This window comes from Nelumbo nucifera, chromosome 1 (genome assembly GCF_055504915.1).
Source record: "Nelumbo nucifera cultivar China Antique chromosome 1, China Antique-T2T, whole genome shotgun sequence".
Classification (NCBI taxonomy): domain Eukaryota; kingdom Viridiplantae; phylum Streptophyta; class Magnoliopsida; order Proteales; family Nelumbonaceae; genus Nelumbo; species Nelumbo nucifera.
The window spans coordinates 170,970,489-170,988,167 of record NC_142649.1 but is presented as its reverse complement, the minus strand read 5'-3'; the positions used below and the strand labels follow the sequence as shown (position 1 = coordinate 170,988,167).

Here is a 17,679-nt window from a genome sequence, read left to right as displayed (position 1 = left end):
GGGATTTTTTTTGGGGAGAATGGTACCAGAAAACTTGACTCTGCTTGTACAGCGGTTATGGAGATATCCATTTGAGGGGAATAGTTTGTGGCACAAGGACATTGGCAACATTCATGGTGGGATGGTTGAAGGATGGGATGCTAGATTGGTTCACAAAGCCACACTTGCTTTTCCTTGGAAAACCATTTCCTTTGTTCTGCCTTCATTTCATGAGTTTGTTGTTGATGATGCATTAGATGGCAGTAGAGATTTTGGGAGGATTAATAGTGGGGTGATAGGCCTCTTAGAGATCAGTTCCCCTGGGTTTACTCCCTCTTCAAATCCATTTCCTGTTTTGTCTCATTTTCCAATGGTGGTTTCTCTTGTGATCTTGTGTTGAGGAGAGGGGTGAGGGACTTTGTACTTGAACAGGTAGCTGTGCTTTTATAGTCTTTAGAACGAGTTTTCTTGGGTCCTTCCAAATTTGGCTCCAGAATTTGGACTCTGGCTCCTTTGTGGAAGCTCTTGTTTTACCTTCTTCCTCTATTATCACGTTTACATTTAGATATATTTGGCTTGGGTGAGGAATTTTGTTCAGAGGTCTTCCCGAAATTCTATACTTGTGAGAATCTGTGAAAAGGACACCTAATTGGTGCGCATGTGTTTTATGTGTGATGCAAATGAGGAAACTACTTTCTATCTGCTAATCTCCTATAGTTTCACTTCTTGTATTTAGGGTTGGTTTCTAGCTCCTTTGGTTATAGGTAGGTTCATCCAATTATGTGAGCCACATCTTTTTTTTTGCCCTTTCCTGATTTCCCTAAATGAAGGGGAAAGGTACTTACGAGATGCACTGGAGTGGCCATTCTATGGATGGTTTTATTCTAAAGTTCTATCTAGAAGGCCAAGACTGGTCTTGCATGGGGTGGTGGGTCCAACCCAAATGGATTTTGTGGAAGGCAAGCAAATCCTTGATGGGGTGATGATTTTTTTTTTGATCAGCAAAAAGATTGTTTCATTAATTAAACTATGTGGAGTTAATTACAGACTGATGACCCAATAGTCATCCCCAATGATTACTACAACCAATGTTTTAAAACACAAAGGCATGACGCGAGGCGTTCCACTACCCAGAGGCATGAGGCGTAAGCCTCCCGAACATAAGGAGGCGTAAGCCTTCTTAAGAGGAGGGGGGTTAGGAAGAGGATGAAGAGGAAGGGAGGATCTCATTTTTTTCTTTATTTTTTAATAAAAATCTTTTATATTAAGAAGGATAAAGATGTATAACAGTAGTTCCAAGGGGGGGTCTTGTCGAAGTGAAGCTCGCTCGCGGAAGCGGAGCCCCCCAACCAAAGGGGTAGGGGGCAAACCATTTTCTTTCCTCTTATCTTTTCTTCCCTTCCCTTCCCTTTCTTCGTCTCTTTCCTTTCCTTTTCTTTCCCTTTCTTTTCTTCTCCTTTCCTTTCCTTTTTTTTTCTTTTCTCTTTTTTTTCCTGTATTTTCATATCAGGTGTGCATGAGGTGCAAGAGGCGTACACCTCTAGCACGCCTCATGAAAAAAGCGCTTGCACCTGAGGCGTACGCCGTAGAGGTATCAGTGTCTCTGGCATACGCCTCAGGGCGTTTTGGGAGCGCCTCGCCTGGAGGCAGGCGTACGCCTCCCACGCCTTTTAAAACACTGGTTACAACGAGGCCCAATATAGTTGTTGCCTTGTAGCCCCTTGTTTGGCTAAGGTATCTGCTAACCTATTTGCACTCCTCCTGATCCACCTAAAATCAGCATTTATATCCTTTACTAACCTCTCCACTTCTCTGAAGATATGCTTGAGGGTCCATGGGACATGTCTATTACATTTTGCCCAAGAGATTACAACTTTTGAGTCCCCCTCCACTTCCACCTGATGAATACCCAATTGCTTTGCCAATCGGAGGCCCTGTAGTAATGCTAATAACTCAGCCTTAGTTGAGTTTGTAATACCAATTGGCACCCTGAATATAGAGCCAATATCTTGCATTCTTCATTTCTGGTTGCTCCTATTCTTTCCACTCCCGGGTTGCCCATAGAGCTTCCATCAAAATTCAATTTCACTTTGTTTATCTCTGGTGGTTTCCACTCAACTCTTAGAGTTTCCTTACCCCTAGAGGACTGTGCTCTTTCCATGCCCTTTGGATGTCAATTACAAAGAAAACTTGAAAACTGTCCAAGGTTTTTATCCACAATGCAACCCTCAGTTTTATGCTGTCAATGACCTCTTCCAAGGTTCTAGATTTTCCAGCAAAAGTTCTGTTATTTCTTTCCTCCCGTACTCCCCAAGAAATAGCCACTTTGGTTACTTTCCACATAATTCTCCCTCTCTTCTTAGGTTGCCTCAAGAAATTAGGATCGAAAATGTCTGTCACCTCTGGGGGAGGGCCCCATCTGCAACCAAAGAGAGAACAGAAAAATTCCTAAACACGACGTATAAATGGGCAGGAGATCAATAAGTGGGAGAGGGACTCTCCACTATTCATTCCTACAAAGAAAACACATATGAGGAGAGAGGCAAGTCGAAGGCCTCCTTTTCTGCAACAAGTCGCAAGTATTTACCTTACCAAGTAAAAGGGTCCAACAGAAAGGTTGGATTTTTGGTGGGGTAGGTTTGCTCCAAATTTCTTTCATTGGGAGAGTCACCCCTTGGGGCCTAGTAGAAGCAAGATGACTGAAAAAAGAGGAGCAAGAGAAGAGTCCATCTGGGGAGATTACCCAGAATCTAGAATCCTCCAAATTGGGGTCTTAGCTGATTGCAAGGTTCCAAGGAGATCAGTCAAGAAGATACACTCTCTATCCCTAAGGCCACTTCTGAAACCAAGGTTCTAGATGATACCTGAATGGGAAGCCACACCCAAATTAGAAATGGTTTCATTCTTGAAGTCGGAAATGGTATAAAGGTCAGGGAATTGTTCTTTAAGTGGTGATTCCTCAACCCTAAGGTCTTCCCAGAAACAGATTCTATTCCCCTTTCCCACATCAAAACAGATGGAACTAGAGAATGTAGGGTAGACTTCGTGAATAGCTTTCCAAGGAGAGGCTGAAGTGGAGTGATGAGCCAATTTAGCATCCCAACCATTGCAATCTAGACCATGAATTATTGCAATTACTTTGTGCCACAAACTATCTCTTTCAAAGGGAAATCTCCACAACCATTTACCCAACAATGCGGTGTTCCTTAGGGCAATGTTTCCCTAGACCCCCTTGCTCTTTTGGCTTACTAACCTGTTCCCACTTGACTAAGTGATCCTTTTTTTCCTCCCCCGGTTCCCAAAGCAAATCCCTCATGAACTTTTCTAGATGTTTCACAATCCTTGCCAGGATACGAAAGGTAGAAAGAAAGTAGATGGGTAGATTTGCTAAAGTGGCCCTAATCAATATAATCCTTCTCCCTAAAGATAAATAAGTTCTCTTCCAAGTAGCCAGCTTCATTGCAAACCTTTCAACCACTGACTTCCAGAATCCTTCTGTCCTTGGGTTCCCCCCCAAAGGTAGGCCAAGGTAGGTAATGGGCCAACTTCTAATCTCACACCCCAACACCTCTACAAAGCTCAAGAGCTTTGCAAACTTGATATTAAGAAGGCTTATGATCATGTGGATTGGGGCTTTTTAGAAGATATATTGGCAAGATTGGGTTTTGGGGGGAGGTGGAGTTGGATGTTTGCATGCTTTTCTTCAGTTTCTTTTTCAGTTCTTGTTAATGGAATATCTGCCCCTTTCTTCCAAGCTAACAGGGGTTTGAGGAAGGGAGATCCGTTGTCCCCACTGTTGTTTGTCTTAGTTGCGGAAATTCTAAGCTTCTTATTTAATAAAAGGAGTAGGAACTGGGATGTTGGAAGGGTTCACAGCAACAAGACATGGAGTCCCCAATCCTCATTACTCGCCTTTAGTTTGCGGATGATACATTACTCGCCTCAAGTTTTATGAATTGTTGGCGGGTCAAATGATCAATCTGAAGAAGAGTGTGATGATTGGGGTGGGTAATATATCGGATGATTTATTGGAGAGCTGTGCTTCAGCTTTGGGTTGTTTGGTGGGGGAGTTCCCCTTTACTTGGGTCTTCCTATAGGGGTAAAAGCTTCTGCACCATCTACTTGGCAACCGGTTCTTGACAGGATTGATCAAAAGCTAGCAGGATGGAAGTGGAGGTACCTTTCTCTTGGTGGAAGGATTGCTCTTATTAAGAGTGTCCTTTCCAACCTCCCGGTCTACTACCTTTCGCTTTTAAAAGCTCCATCTAGTGTGATAAATTCAATTAAAAATCTGTAGGAGTTCTTATGGGGAGTTAAAGGTTTGGAGAAGAAATTTCACTTAGTCAAATGGGACAAAGTGTGCAAGGAAAAAAGGGAGGGGGGTTTGGGAATAAGGAAATTGAAGGTTTTCAATAAAGCTCTATTAGGCAAGTGGTTATGGAGATTTGGTTTGAAGAGGGAGGCTCTTTGGAGAAGGGTGCTGGCCTGCAAATATGGGGTTATTGGCTTCAGATGGGACCTTAAGGAAGTGAAGACGTCTTATGGGGTAATTGTGTGGAAAGGGATTATGAGTTTCTATGCAGCTTTTTTCAATCTTGTTTCCTTCAGAGTTGGTGATGGATCGACAATTAAGTTCTGGGAAGATGATTGGTTGGGTATTGGGAAGCTCTGTGATCTTTACCCTCGGCTATACAGTTTGGGTATGAAGAATAGCTCCGTTGCAGAGAAATTTGGGATCAATCGAGGCAGAGTAGTTTGATGTCCAAAATTTAGAAGAGCTCTATTTGATTGGGAAGTTCATGAGTGCGTAGGTCTTCTAAAAATTACAATCAATGGAACCTCAAGTGGAAAGGGAAGATTCAAGATGGTGGGAAGAATCAAGAAATGATTTATTTTCAGTTAAATCCTTTTATCAGTCCCTCTCAAGATCAAGTGGAGATGTCTTAGACATAGTTTTCAAGGCACCGAGGTGAGGCTAGGCGACAGGGGGGCACCTTGTTGCCTAGTTGCCTAGGCGATGGATTTTTTCAAGTAAAAAATACATATCCTAGGGTAGTTTCCTAGGTTCCATAGCCATATTTCCTTAATAACTATCCATAATTTTCATAAGAAAATTATGAACTTCATGTTTTAAGTCTAGAAAATCAACATATTTATGAGAAGAAAAAAAGAAAGAAAAGAAAATTAAAAAAAATATGGGGACTGAACCCTTATTTTTGTTATAGGAAGAAGAAGAAGTGGAGGAAGAAATGTGTCGACTAGACAAAATTTTATGTTTTTCCCTTATTGGTTTAGATTCTGAAGTCTTTGAGGGTTCAATACAGAAGTTAGTGACGCTTGTGTTGATTAAACCCTGACAAATAAGAAAATAATAAAAAGAAATTAGTTTATAAACACGCAAAATGATTATTTTTGTTTAATAATGTCTATTTTATAATTATAATCTCAAAAAAGTAACAATATAAAAGTATTTTATAAGATAGTATACAAAACTGCTTGGCGACTGGGCGAGGCGAGCCTCCAAAGGCGCCTTGTCGCCTAGGCGGGTGCCTAGGTGTCGCCTTGAAAACTATTGTCTCAGGGGTGAATGGAATTTGGGGAAACCCTATTCCACCAAGGGTGGAAGCGTTTGCTTGGTTAGTGGCTTTGGATAGTTTAGTAATTTTACCCAATTTGTATTCCATATTTTTCATATATGTTGCCAAAATTCTAAATACTTGCATTTGATTATTTCAGGTAGAAATACATCACCCATATGGGACGGATTAGTATTCAATAAAATAAAGGCAAAACTTGGAGGGCGAGTCCGGTTTATGGGTTCAGGTGCCTCACCTTTATCTCCGGATGTCATGGACTTCTTGAGGGTGTAAGTTGTTATTTCACAAGTCATATGTGGTAAAGCTGTTTTTCATCTTTTTTTTTTTGACTCTTTATTTCATTAAAATAACTTCATAAGTTCATATTTTACAGATGCTTTGGTTGTCTAGTAATGGAAGGATATGGAATGACTGAAACTTCATGTGTTATAAGCTCAATGGATGTGGGTGACAACTTGTCAGGTCATGTTGGTTCTCCTAATCCTGCCTGTGGTATGTTATTGGCTTTTGGATTTTAATAGAAATTAGTGATATGCATGATGCAAAGGACTTTACTAGACTACTGTTTTTTTTCCCTGTAGTTGGAAGATTGTTTGCTGCTTTGGTAACCTACCTGAACGAGCAGTTCAGATTGTTGGCTAATGCTCTAAGCTTCCCTTGATAACATCCAGTTCACGATCACTTTTCAATCCCCTTGTATGAAGTTTTCCCAGTCTGAATTTAAGGCTAATTTTAACCTTCATTGGGTCTAAGTTTCTTCTTTGAGTGAAATTCCATCTCCAGGGAGTTCTTAGAAGCTAAGCAGAACTTTTCCGCCATGGTTGTTAACAACTTTAATACTTGACACTTATTGGTTTCCAAAATAGCACTCATCTAAGTTTGACTTTCGTTTACCTGCCTTTGGCACCATCCATGCAGCAGTCCTTTGCTGTCTTCTTAGGGACTAGGGAGTAACCCTCAATAGTTTACCACCCTTGCTTGCTTTCATCCATAGTAACCCTTTTAAATTCTCCATTTGTCAATACTAATTGGAAATTCTTACATTGATGGGGTCTATTAAGAGATGCATATTATGATGTTCCTTGCTTTCAAAAGTTACATGTATTCCTTTCAATCAAGGTTTAAAATGTCGATGTCGATGGAAATGTCACTTACCAAAATATAGGACATATGTCGGAAATGCCGAGGGGAAATATTGTAAAAATTAGAGACATTGTGGAAATATTATGAAATATGTGGAAATATTCAATGCTATTTTGTAAAATGATAAAAGAAGCATTAATGCATATTTCTAGACTATTATCTTATTCCCAACCATTATATAAAGCTAAGAAACTAAGAGCAATAACAAATTAGTAAATGACGATTTACTGATTTATTATGCACTTTGATGTTTTTACAAGGTTATCCAATATTTTCTTTTCTTATTTTTAATTTTGATTTCTTATAAATTCTAATATATTTATTTCACACTAGTAAATAGAAATACATTTATTCTGATTTTTTAAATATTAAAGTTATAATACATTATGTTTTATTATAAATTTAATAAACTGATTCTCCTTTTTGTAGTATTAATATTATGATAAATTCTGATTTCTTATAAAACTTAATGAATTTATTATGATTTTAATACTAAATTTATAATAAATTATGATTTAGTATAAAATTTAATAAATTTATTCTGATTTTTATATTAAATTTAGAATATGGTTTATTATAAAATTTAATAAATATTTTCTGATTTTAATAAATATTTTAAAAATACTAACTAGTTAATATTTTATTACCTGAAAAATATTTTATGTTTTATATTATAAAGTAATTAATTTATTCTTTTATTTTTGTTTTTTGTTAATTATTTTTTATAAATATTTCATTTGAAATATTAATTAGAGATTATTAATGGAATAATTTATATTAATATACTATATTATATTAATATAATATACTAATATGTTATATTATTAATGTACATTAGTTGGCATCCTGTCGACATAATAGGAAAAACTGTCTTTTTTTTGGTTATTTGGACCGATTTGGTCAACATTTTCGAATTATAGGAAATGTCAACCGAAATAATGTAATTTTTATATTACCATCCATTTTCATGTTGGTGAGCCTCGACATCGACATATGTCGAGCGACATTAGCGAAATGTTGCGACATTTGAAACCATGCTTTCAACCTATAATGATGTAGCATGGTAAGATGCCCAAGCATGCAACCTGAGAAAGGCTGGATATATAATAAGATTTTGGAAAAGAGAGTAGAGGGCTGTCTACTAATGGGTGGGATGTTGGTTTGAATGCAAGGACCATCAGCACTCAACCCGATTTCCATCCTCCGCAACCCAATCACCCACCTACTGAATGCTTCCACCACAATAATAAAACGGAAAGGAGACGGGATCACCCTGTCTCAGCCCCTGTCAAACAAACAGGATTTCATCCACTACACCATCTCGCATCAAATGACCAAAACACATCCAAAATAGAAGATAATCAACAAACTCCTACTGGACATGGTCGTATACTTTGTCCACGTCCACTTTGCACAGCAGTCCTAGAAGATCCCTTCTCGGAGCTGAGAGTCCATACATTCATTAGCAATCAAATCTCCCTATAGAATTTGGCATCCATCCAAGAATGCACCTTGTGACAGAAATAGTGTGCTGAAGGGCCTTGCACAGACAATTAGCTAACACTTTAGAAATTAGCTTATTTGAGATTAGGCTAATCGGTTTGTAATCCTTCAAGTTTGCAACCCCTCGAATGTATGCTAGAGAAGTCTGTCTTCCATTTGTCACCTTAGATATGAATTAATATATTTACTAAGGGGTATACTTGTTATTTTGTATATTATTGAGACCAAAGTTGTCAAGGTTTCACCTAGGTGTCCTTGGCTGGACACCTCTCCTGAACTCCTTGTTTATAGCAACAAGGTGCTCGTTTGGGCAACTAGGCACACTACCTTGGTGATAAAAATGACAAGGTGGGCACTTTATTATAATACCATTCATATTGCTACATCTCACTAATATGCGTGTTAATACATTTTATTATATACCTATAGATATCATTTATACTTTTTTCAATCGTTTTACTACTGAAATTTAAAAGATTCAAGGGTTTTGAAAAGGGAGAGAGAGAGAATAGATAGAAATATAAAGAATTTCTTTTTTTAGTTTTTTTCTATTATCTCTCTCTTACATTAAGAAAAACTATGTCTCCACCCTTATTATTTTCTTTTTTACTTGCTCTATCTTAACTTTTATTATTTAAAATTTGACCTTCTTTAGTTGCTAATTTGATATGAAATTGCTCTATTAAATAATTATTACATCAGTATTATTTTTGAAAGTATTCTTCCTTTGAAAGCTTCTTTTTATTAAGCTTGTATGGCTCATTTGAAAACAGTTTTTCTGCTGAACAATAAAGTTTCTCTACAGATTTGGTGTTATTGCCTAGGGTTCTAATCTTATTTCCATCTCTTCTCTTCTCTCTCTGTTAGTTCTTTGTTTGTGCTACACATCTGGATCTAAGTTGGTTGCAAGAATAGTGCTGAATCACAAAGATCCTGCACCAAAATAGGGAGTAAAGAAAGGGAAGGAGGTGCTAGGAAGTAGGGCTGTTCACGGGTCGGGTTGGATCGGTTTACTAGTGTTTTTTCAACTGACCCGACCTGGTCGGGTTACCTATAGATTAAACCGAAACCAACCCTCTATTAAGTAAAACCGACCTGGTTGCTTTGAGTCAGTTTGGGTTTCAACCAACTCCAAGTTTGCACAATGCACATGAAGTCAAAGTGCTAATATTTTATATAGTATTTCAGAATATATTTTCTGGAAATATATATATCTGATATATTTCAGAATATATTTTTTTCAGATATATATTTATTATTTAAAACTAAAATATCTATATTTAACAGATATTTTTTCAGAATATATATTTTTTCAAATAACTCGGTTCGATTTCGGTTTTCACACATGAAAACCGAAACTGAACCGAATTATCGGTTTACTCATCTTTGCAACCCGAAACCAACCAGTAGTGAAGAAAAACCGACCGACTCGGGTTGGGTCGGGCCAGGTTGGTTGCTTTGGATTTATTTGTGAACAGCCCTACTAGGAAGAATCGTGGAGTTCATTGTTTCTGTTCAAATGGTAGAGGGACTCAACAAAGATGTAGGTGTGAGGAGAAGTGAGGAGGGGGACAAAGATGCAAGTCAGAGTTGCTGTGAAAAAGATACTTTGCACTAATTTGGTTGAAATAGAGGGGACAAAGGTTGTGGGAGGGAGAGGAGAGGAGCTAGCTGGCAAGGAGTTTAGAATGGTGTTGGGAGAGAAAAGAAAATAAAAGCAAAAGAGTAGTAGAGAGATTGAGTTAGTAGGGAGGGTGGGAGGAAAGGATTATGAAAGGTGGGTGGGGGAAAGCAAACCAAGGCAATAACGGAGGAGGAGGGGAAAGCAAGGGTTGTGAGGGTGGAGAAAGCAGAGAGATTGAGTTAGGAGGGAGGGTGGAATCGAATTCTCAAGTGTACCACAGAAAAAAGAAGAGTAGGTTAGTATAGGTGGAAGAAGAGAAAGAGGGTGTTGAGGGATAAAAGAGAAACTTGATGGAACAATTGGAAGAAGAAGAAGGGGGTGCTGAGGGAGAACAGAGTGATTTTGAGGAGGTGGAAGTGGACAGAACATTCAAGGTACAGAGGAAGGCTGATTTAGATAAGGTGGTGGAAACAGAGTTCAGGACCTTCAGGTAAGTAAAATTTTGGGCATTCCATTTATTGGAGGTGAGGAGTTTGCTGGAAGAGTCTTCAGGGAAGTGAAAGAGGAAATTGCCCTGTTCAGAACAGAGGAAACAAATTTTGGTTGGGGACGCTGGGCTGTTTTATTCTTCTTGCTCTTCTTTTGTTTGGATGACTCCCTTGTGAAGGATTTTTTCTTGTTTTTTGGGAGTTGGAGGGTTGGAAGGTTCAGAGTGATTTTTTGCTTCTTTGGTGATTGGTTCATCACCTGCATTTATATCCTGCTTCCTCTTTTCTTAATAAATTTTCTTTTTTTATTTATCTTCAGAAAAAGAAGATAAAGTTCAGCCAAAAGGCAAAATTTTTTACCTGCTATGAGCCAAGAGACAAATTGATTTCTAGAATTGGTTTTTTGATTGCAGAATAGGTAATTGCGTATCCTGAATTTAAAGACACTATTAGGGAAGCACTTGGATCAAGCTTGTGGTCTACACTGGGTTTGAGTTATAGGGAATTAGGGACTGAATGGGGTTCTTGGTCTTGTTGTATTCTTGATTGTTGAAGTGTGGTGTTTTATATTCTGGCTCTTTGTTTATTGGTTGTAATCCTTCTCTTTTATTTAATGCTTTTTTCCCTGTTACAATAGAAAAACTCATTTAGTCCTTCTGTACTGAAGGAGATGGGTAAAGTCAAACCTGGTGATAGTTTGGATTTAGACCTCAACCCTGGTACCTTAAATGATTCTGATGTATCTTGGTGGGACAGGTGATTGTAATATGAAAACCAAATCAATTTGTATTAAAGTATGTCGGTCATCCTGGAAAAATTAACTTTGTTTCCTTGGAGATCTAAGATTTGGCCCAGTTGATTGCCAAATAGTTATATCTTGGCTGAAGATTAGAGAAGAAATTCGTTGGAGGATGAGGCCTTTAGTAAGACAAGCACTTCCCCTAGGGGACCCCTTGAACTCCTCATTCAACTGGATACCTAGAAGTGCCAATTCGTTGGCTGACACATTGGCTAGAGCAGGGGTTTCAAAGGTTCATCTAGAGTGGAGTTGTCCATGGCTGGGCTATAGTCTATAACCTGTCAGTTTTTATTTTTGTTTAGCTTCAGCTTTGTACTTGGTTCCATATTCCTTTGGGGCCTATCTAATGTATTCTGGGGTTTTTCAGCTCCTTAATGAATGAATTTATCTGTTATTAATCAACAAAAAAAATTGACCCAGTTGATTATTGTTGACTGTAATGTTATTTGCTATGATATCTTTCTCTTCCTCTGAGCTGGACTTCTTTTCCTTTTCCCTGTTTCAGAGATAAAGCTTATGGATGTTCCTGAAATGAATTACACATCTGAGGATCAGCCCTATCCTCGTGGTGAAATCTGTGTCAGGGGTCCCATTGTATTCCAAGGCTACTATAAAGATGAAGTGCAAACGTATTTACTCCATAGAGTTTTCAGTTTATTGAGTGTGCTATAAAATTTTTCAAAACCAGATCTACCTGACAATTTACTACCATTGGGCAGGAGAGAGGTAATTGATGAAGATGGCTGGCTGCATACAGGAGACATAGGGTTGTGGTTGCCTGGAGGACGCTTAAAGATCATTGATAGGTGAGATCAAAGTTTCTTTTCTTTTAGTCCTCAAAGGAATGCATGCCACATACCATCATTTTTAGGTTTGAGTTTATGAATTTGACATGTAATGGAACATTTATATAACTCTTCCTATACAATTATGGTTTTACATCTAATAATCGAGAGACTGGTATTTGCTAATAAAATTGCCAGCTAAAGATCTTCACAACTCTTGGTGGTGTCTTCTTGACACCGGTGTTATGCATCTGCTCTTCATTAGAGGATATTTGATTTTTTTTTATTTAGTTTATCAATATATTAAAGGACATTTAGATAACAAAATAACAAATTGTGGTGTCTATGGGATTTATAGGATCCATGACCATAAATGTTGGGCAGTGAAGATACATCATGTCCAGAAATGAGTGTGGCAGAAATATGTATACTGAGATGGATGAGTGGAAAAACTAGAAAGGATAGGATCATAAATGAAGTTATTTGAAGGAACCTAGAAGTAGCTCCAATAGGTGATAAAATGAGAGAAAGTAGACTAAGATGGTTTGGTTGCACGCATGGAAGACCGACCATCAATAGCACCCATAAGAAGAGTTCTGTTGCAAGTTGAAAGGGCTAGAAGAAATGATTTAAGAGCTGATGATGATAAGCTTTTCATACCATTAATGCTATCTTTATTTTTTTTTATTTTTTGATAAAGTAAATTCATTAATTAGGAAAAAAGCAGAAGGCAACAAAACCACAGAAACGCATTTAACACTGACACAAACCCCAAGATAACTACCCCAAAGAAAAAATGAGCAGTTGCATTTGGATTGTCTTTCAACATAGTTAAAGCTCACTGTTACCTTTAACTAAGTGCAGAATACCTACGAGAATGAAAGGGATTCCCTTTCTACCATCAAAGGGAAATTTTGAAAGACTACGCACTACAATTCTACTGTCACTTTCCATGTTTCTAAACAAACGCTTCCTAGACTATGACCAACTTTTACAAGGAAGTTTCCATTGCACCCTCTTTCCACTATCCCAAAAGTTGCCAACCCCTTTCCTCTGTATCTATCATTGGTGCTAACCTTGATTTTTAACTCCCATAAGGCTCAATAGGCACCTTTTTATTCTCCTTGCCAGAGTTCTGTGATTCTTGTTTCAGAATAAACATCATCTTCTGAGAATCCTTGGAAGCATCATCAGTGGTTTTAGTTGGATTAGACAAAACACAGTTAAAAATTTGACCATTTCTTGATTTTCAGATTTTCCATGATAAATCAGCAATTAGATAATTTATTTCCTTCCTCCTAACTTTTCTTAAGTAAGTATTATCACTCCACTTGACTATGTTTCATACCTACTATCCTCCACTTTTATCAACTTTGAAATTCTGGTAGGAAAAAAAACATATTTAAGTTGGCACAAGGGGAGTATATATCACCAGAGAAGGTTGAGAACGTATATGCAAAATGCAAATTTGTCTCCCAATGTTTTGTATATGGTAAGGGATTTGAGATTCTATGTTTTCTTCATCAACTGCTAATTGGTCTTGTTTTTTCTGTTTAAATTAATTGGTTTCATTGCGATAGGTGACAGCTTGAAATCTTGCTTAGTAGCAATTGTCTCGGTGGACCAAGATACATTGAAGGTTTGGGCTGCAGCTGAAGGCATCAAGGTGGGTTGAAGAGTAATAATGCAATAATGGTAACAAGAATCAGCTCAAATGGAACATCTTTTAATTGTATCATATATTTGCACAGTACAAATGATGAAAAAGGGCTATCTTTGTTGCCTCAGAAAAAGTTTTATGACAACTAATTGTGTATGTCTGGCATAATCCTTTGCAGCATCAAGAAGAAAATGGAGAGATCCATAAGTATAGCACCATTACCATTGAGCTTTAGAATCTTATTGTGCCTCAGCTATCTAGAGATTCTATGCACATGGTGACATGGCTGAGGAGGGATGTTGGGGAAAGTGGTGAAATTTAGGGTTCAGATAGAGTGGAAATGTTAGGACCATATCCAGTCTATCCCTCCCAATACCCCAGATAGATAGGACCGACATTTGGTAATGACCTTTTTATAGAGTGTAAACATATGTGGCAGTTGAGAATGATATTAGGTCATATTTAGGCTTAAAATTTTGGTAATTATGCAGGAACAAGTTTAATTAGGTAGCCGAAGTTAAGGCTATATTGGAAACTGAAAACCAAAATAGGATGCTAGGTAGGTTTAGTGGAACACAGTTATGACTTCCTTTCATGAACTTTAGGGTTTTCTAGATTGGGGAAAATTGACTAGACTGGGTTTTCTTTGAGTGGAAGAGAGATAAGAATGGAGGGTTAAGAAAGTTGGTGTCATACTTGCGTTAGTCCTCATGCCAAATTTATCTTCCACTAGCAATCTTAATCAAGGCCAATCAGAAAACAAAGATCAAAATGTCAAGGCTGTGTTTGGTTGCAATGCAAATAAATTTGCACTAATGCAAAACCATGGCAGTGCAAATGATTTGTACTCCCATGCATTTGTACTAGTGCAAACAAATTTGCACTGCAACCAAATACAGCCTAAGGGTCCAAACCATAAATGACTTGGGATTCTGTTGGAACCACGACTTCTAGATGTTGTGAGTATCATACATGTATGAGCACCAAAATCTCCACATTTCATTTATTCAGAATCTATAATTAGTGCTGGAAGGAAAATCTCCAAACCCCATCATGGTGTTCAATTATTAAAACAAATTTAATTTAAAAAAAGAAGAAAAAGATTAATAGATGTTTTTTAGAAAATAATCTTATTTCATTTCTGTCTAAAACCTTGGTATGAGTGTATGACCCACAATTCCATCATATAGATAATGATAAACTTCAGATCTGCACTAATATTCAGTTAGAAATAGCAGTAGAAGAAGGTTAGAGAAGATAGAAGAGAGAAGAGAAGAGAGGAGAGGTGAAGAAGAAACTGGTTCGAACAAGAGAGAAAAGTCTTCTCTCTCTAGTCGGCCAGGTCATGTTTATAGTTTTCTAATATAAAACAAAAATTCTATTATGCCCCTACTTAAGTATGGGACACATCACTTATCTTAAACATTACACCTCACACCAAACATAAATAAAAAGACTAAACTAACCCTATACAGTTGACACTAACACTCCCCCTCAAGATGGTGAGTATATATTATATAGTCCCAGCTTGTTACATATGCAGTCCACTCTTCCTCAACTCAACCCTTTGGTGAACAAGTCTGCCCATTGACTTCCTGTGTTAACATATGCAATATCTATCACTCCACTAAGCACCTTGTCTCTCACAAAGTGATAATCAACTTCTATATGTTTTGTTCTCTCATGAAAAACTGGATTAGAAGAGATGTGAACTGCAGTTTGGTTGTCACAGTAAAGCTTCATAGGAGTGTCAATCGAGTACCCCATCTCTTGTAGAAGATTTCTCAACCACACTAGTTCACAAGTTGTATGTGCCATAGCTCTGTGTTCAGCTTCTACACTACTTGCCACCACTGTTTGCTTCATACTGTTCCATTTCACCAAATTACCCCCAAGAAAGGTACAATAACCTGTAGAGTATCTCTTTTCAGATACAAAACCAGCCCAATCAGCATCAGTGTATCCCTCTCTTTCAAGATTTCCTCCACTCTTGTATTACAAACCACGACTAGGAGCTCCCTTCAAATATCATACAATCCTTAGAACTGCACCCTAATGTGGAATCCAAGGATTTTGCATAAACTGACTTGCCACACTAACTTTAAATGAAATATCTGGTCGAGTAATAGTTAGGTAGTTTAGCTTACCCACCAACCTTCTGTACCTTCCAGGATGCTCGAACTCCTTACCCACATCACTACTCAGCTTGGTATTTGGTTCCAGAGGTGTTTCAACCGGTTTGACACCTAATAATCTCGTCTCCTCCAATAAATCAAGAACATACTTCCTCTGACATAGGTTAATACCTTGCTACTTCTATCCCCAAGAAATATTTTAATTTTCCAAGGTCCTTTGTTTGGAAGTGCTCCTGCAGAAAGGTCTTCAACCTTTTAATTCCAAACCTGTCTCTACCGGTAATAACAATGTCATCTACATATACTACTAATAAAATCGTCCCAACATGTGAATCATAGTTGAATACTGAGTGATCAACCTGACATTGTTTCATACCAAACTTCTTTATCATTTTACTAAATCTACCAAACCATGTATGGGGGGGACTGTTTAAGTCCATAAATGGACTTCTTTAGTCTACACACCTTACTACCATCCTCCCCTTGAGCAATAAACCTCAGTGGTTGCTCCATATAGATCTCCTCAAGGAGATCACCATGTAAAAAGTCATTCTTGATATCAAGCTGAAACCAAGGCCAATCATGCATAGCAGCTAGAGATATCAAAAACGAACTGAACCAATTTTAGCAACAGGAGAGAAGCATAGTTTTCAAGGCACCAAGGCAAGGCTAGGCGACCATGGGGTGCCCAGGCACCTAGGCAGCCACCTGGCCCTCACCTAGGTGATGAATTTCTACCCCTTCTGAACTAGTTTTTTTGGTTTTATGTATTCTGCACTTACTTTTGTGCTTGTGTTTCTTGCAATGTTGCTTGATGAGAACAATTACTAAAATAAAAGAAGAAAATGAAGAATAAAAGTAAGGGGCAGAGCCCCTATTCTAGACCCAGAAAAGAAGGTGAAAAAATATTAAAAGAAAAAAATATGAAGAAGAAAAGAAGGGGCTCTACCTCTGTTTCAGACACCAATGATGAGAACAAAAAAGGGCTGAAAAATGCAAGAAGCTAAGAACAAAAGAAGGGGGTGGAGCCCCTATTCTAGACCCATAAAAGCTAGTGAAAAAAAAATACTAAAATAAAAGAAGAATACGAAGAATTTCAGTCACCAATAATGAGGGAAAAAGAGTTGAAAACACACAAGAAATTTAAGAACAAAAGGGGGCGGAGCCCCTGTTTTAAACTAGGAAAGAAGAATGGTTTTAGTCCACAAAATGGAAGAGGAGGACAATAGGGCGTAACCACTGTTTTAAACCAGTGGAAAGAGAGAATAAAACGAAGGAGGAAACTGGTTAACTCACCTTGACTCAGAGGATTGTGTTAGAACAATGGAGGGCTGTTGTTCTCTCCTCTTCGTCATTCGATTCTTTTGTCAAAGTGAAACCCTTGAGATTATTTTGTTTATACTTTCCTCATAAAAAAAACATGATAACATGCAACATGTCCTATTATAAAAACTAAAACCAACCAATAAAATATTATATATTTTATATATTTTTTTATTTAATAAATATTTTATATTATAAATGTGTTTCAGTCCCCACAGCATGTGCCTAATACATTTTTTCTTGGCGTTTGGGTGAGGCACTCCTTGAAAAGCGCCTAGTTGCCTAGGTGTCGCCTTGACAACTATGGAGAGAAGGTCTTGATGTAGTCAATACCATACATTTTGGAATATCCTTTGGCAACTAGTCGAGCTTTCAACCACTCTACACTACCATCAGATAAATACTTAACAATGTATACCCACTTACAACCTACAACATGCTTACTAGGGGGAGCGTGGTGAGGTCCCATGTATGATTATGAGCCAAAGCTGAGAGTTCTTCTTCCATTACATGGAGCCACCCTGGAGAGGCAAGGGCTTCTTGGACATCCATAGGAACAGAAATAGAAGATAACATAGAAACAAACTAGGGATGGGAAGCAGAAAGGTGAGATATAGAAATTTGAAATGGGATGAAGTGTGCA

General features: G+C 37.8%; 1 protein-coding gene across 2 annotated transcripts in view; it reads left to right on the top strand.

The window, feature by feature from the left end:
* Positions 1-17,679, top strand: part of LOC104596495 (long chain acyl-CoA synthetase 6, peroxisomal-like) — a 65,623-nt gene that overhangs the window by 41,089 nt on the left and 6,855 nt on the right. For both annotated transcript variants that reach the window (XR_016080634.1, XM_010257682.3), the window contains exons 15-20: positions 5,716-5,845; positions 5,950-6,068; positions 11,639-11,762; positions 11,853-11,939; positions 13,307-13,410; positions 13,499-13,584. Coding sequence is in view for 1 of the 2 variants with exons in the window: in XM_010257682.3 (XP_010255984.1) it covers positions 5,716-5,845; positions 5,950-6,068; positions 11,639-11,762; positions 11,853-11,939; positions 13,307-13,410; positions 13,499-13,584 (650 nt within the window). In the remaining variant the exon portion in view is untranslated. The remainder of the gene's footprint in view (positions 1-5,715; positions 5,846-5,949; positions 6,069-11,638; positions 11,763-11,852; positions 11,940-13,306; positions 13,411-13,498; positions 13,585-17,679) is intronic.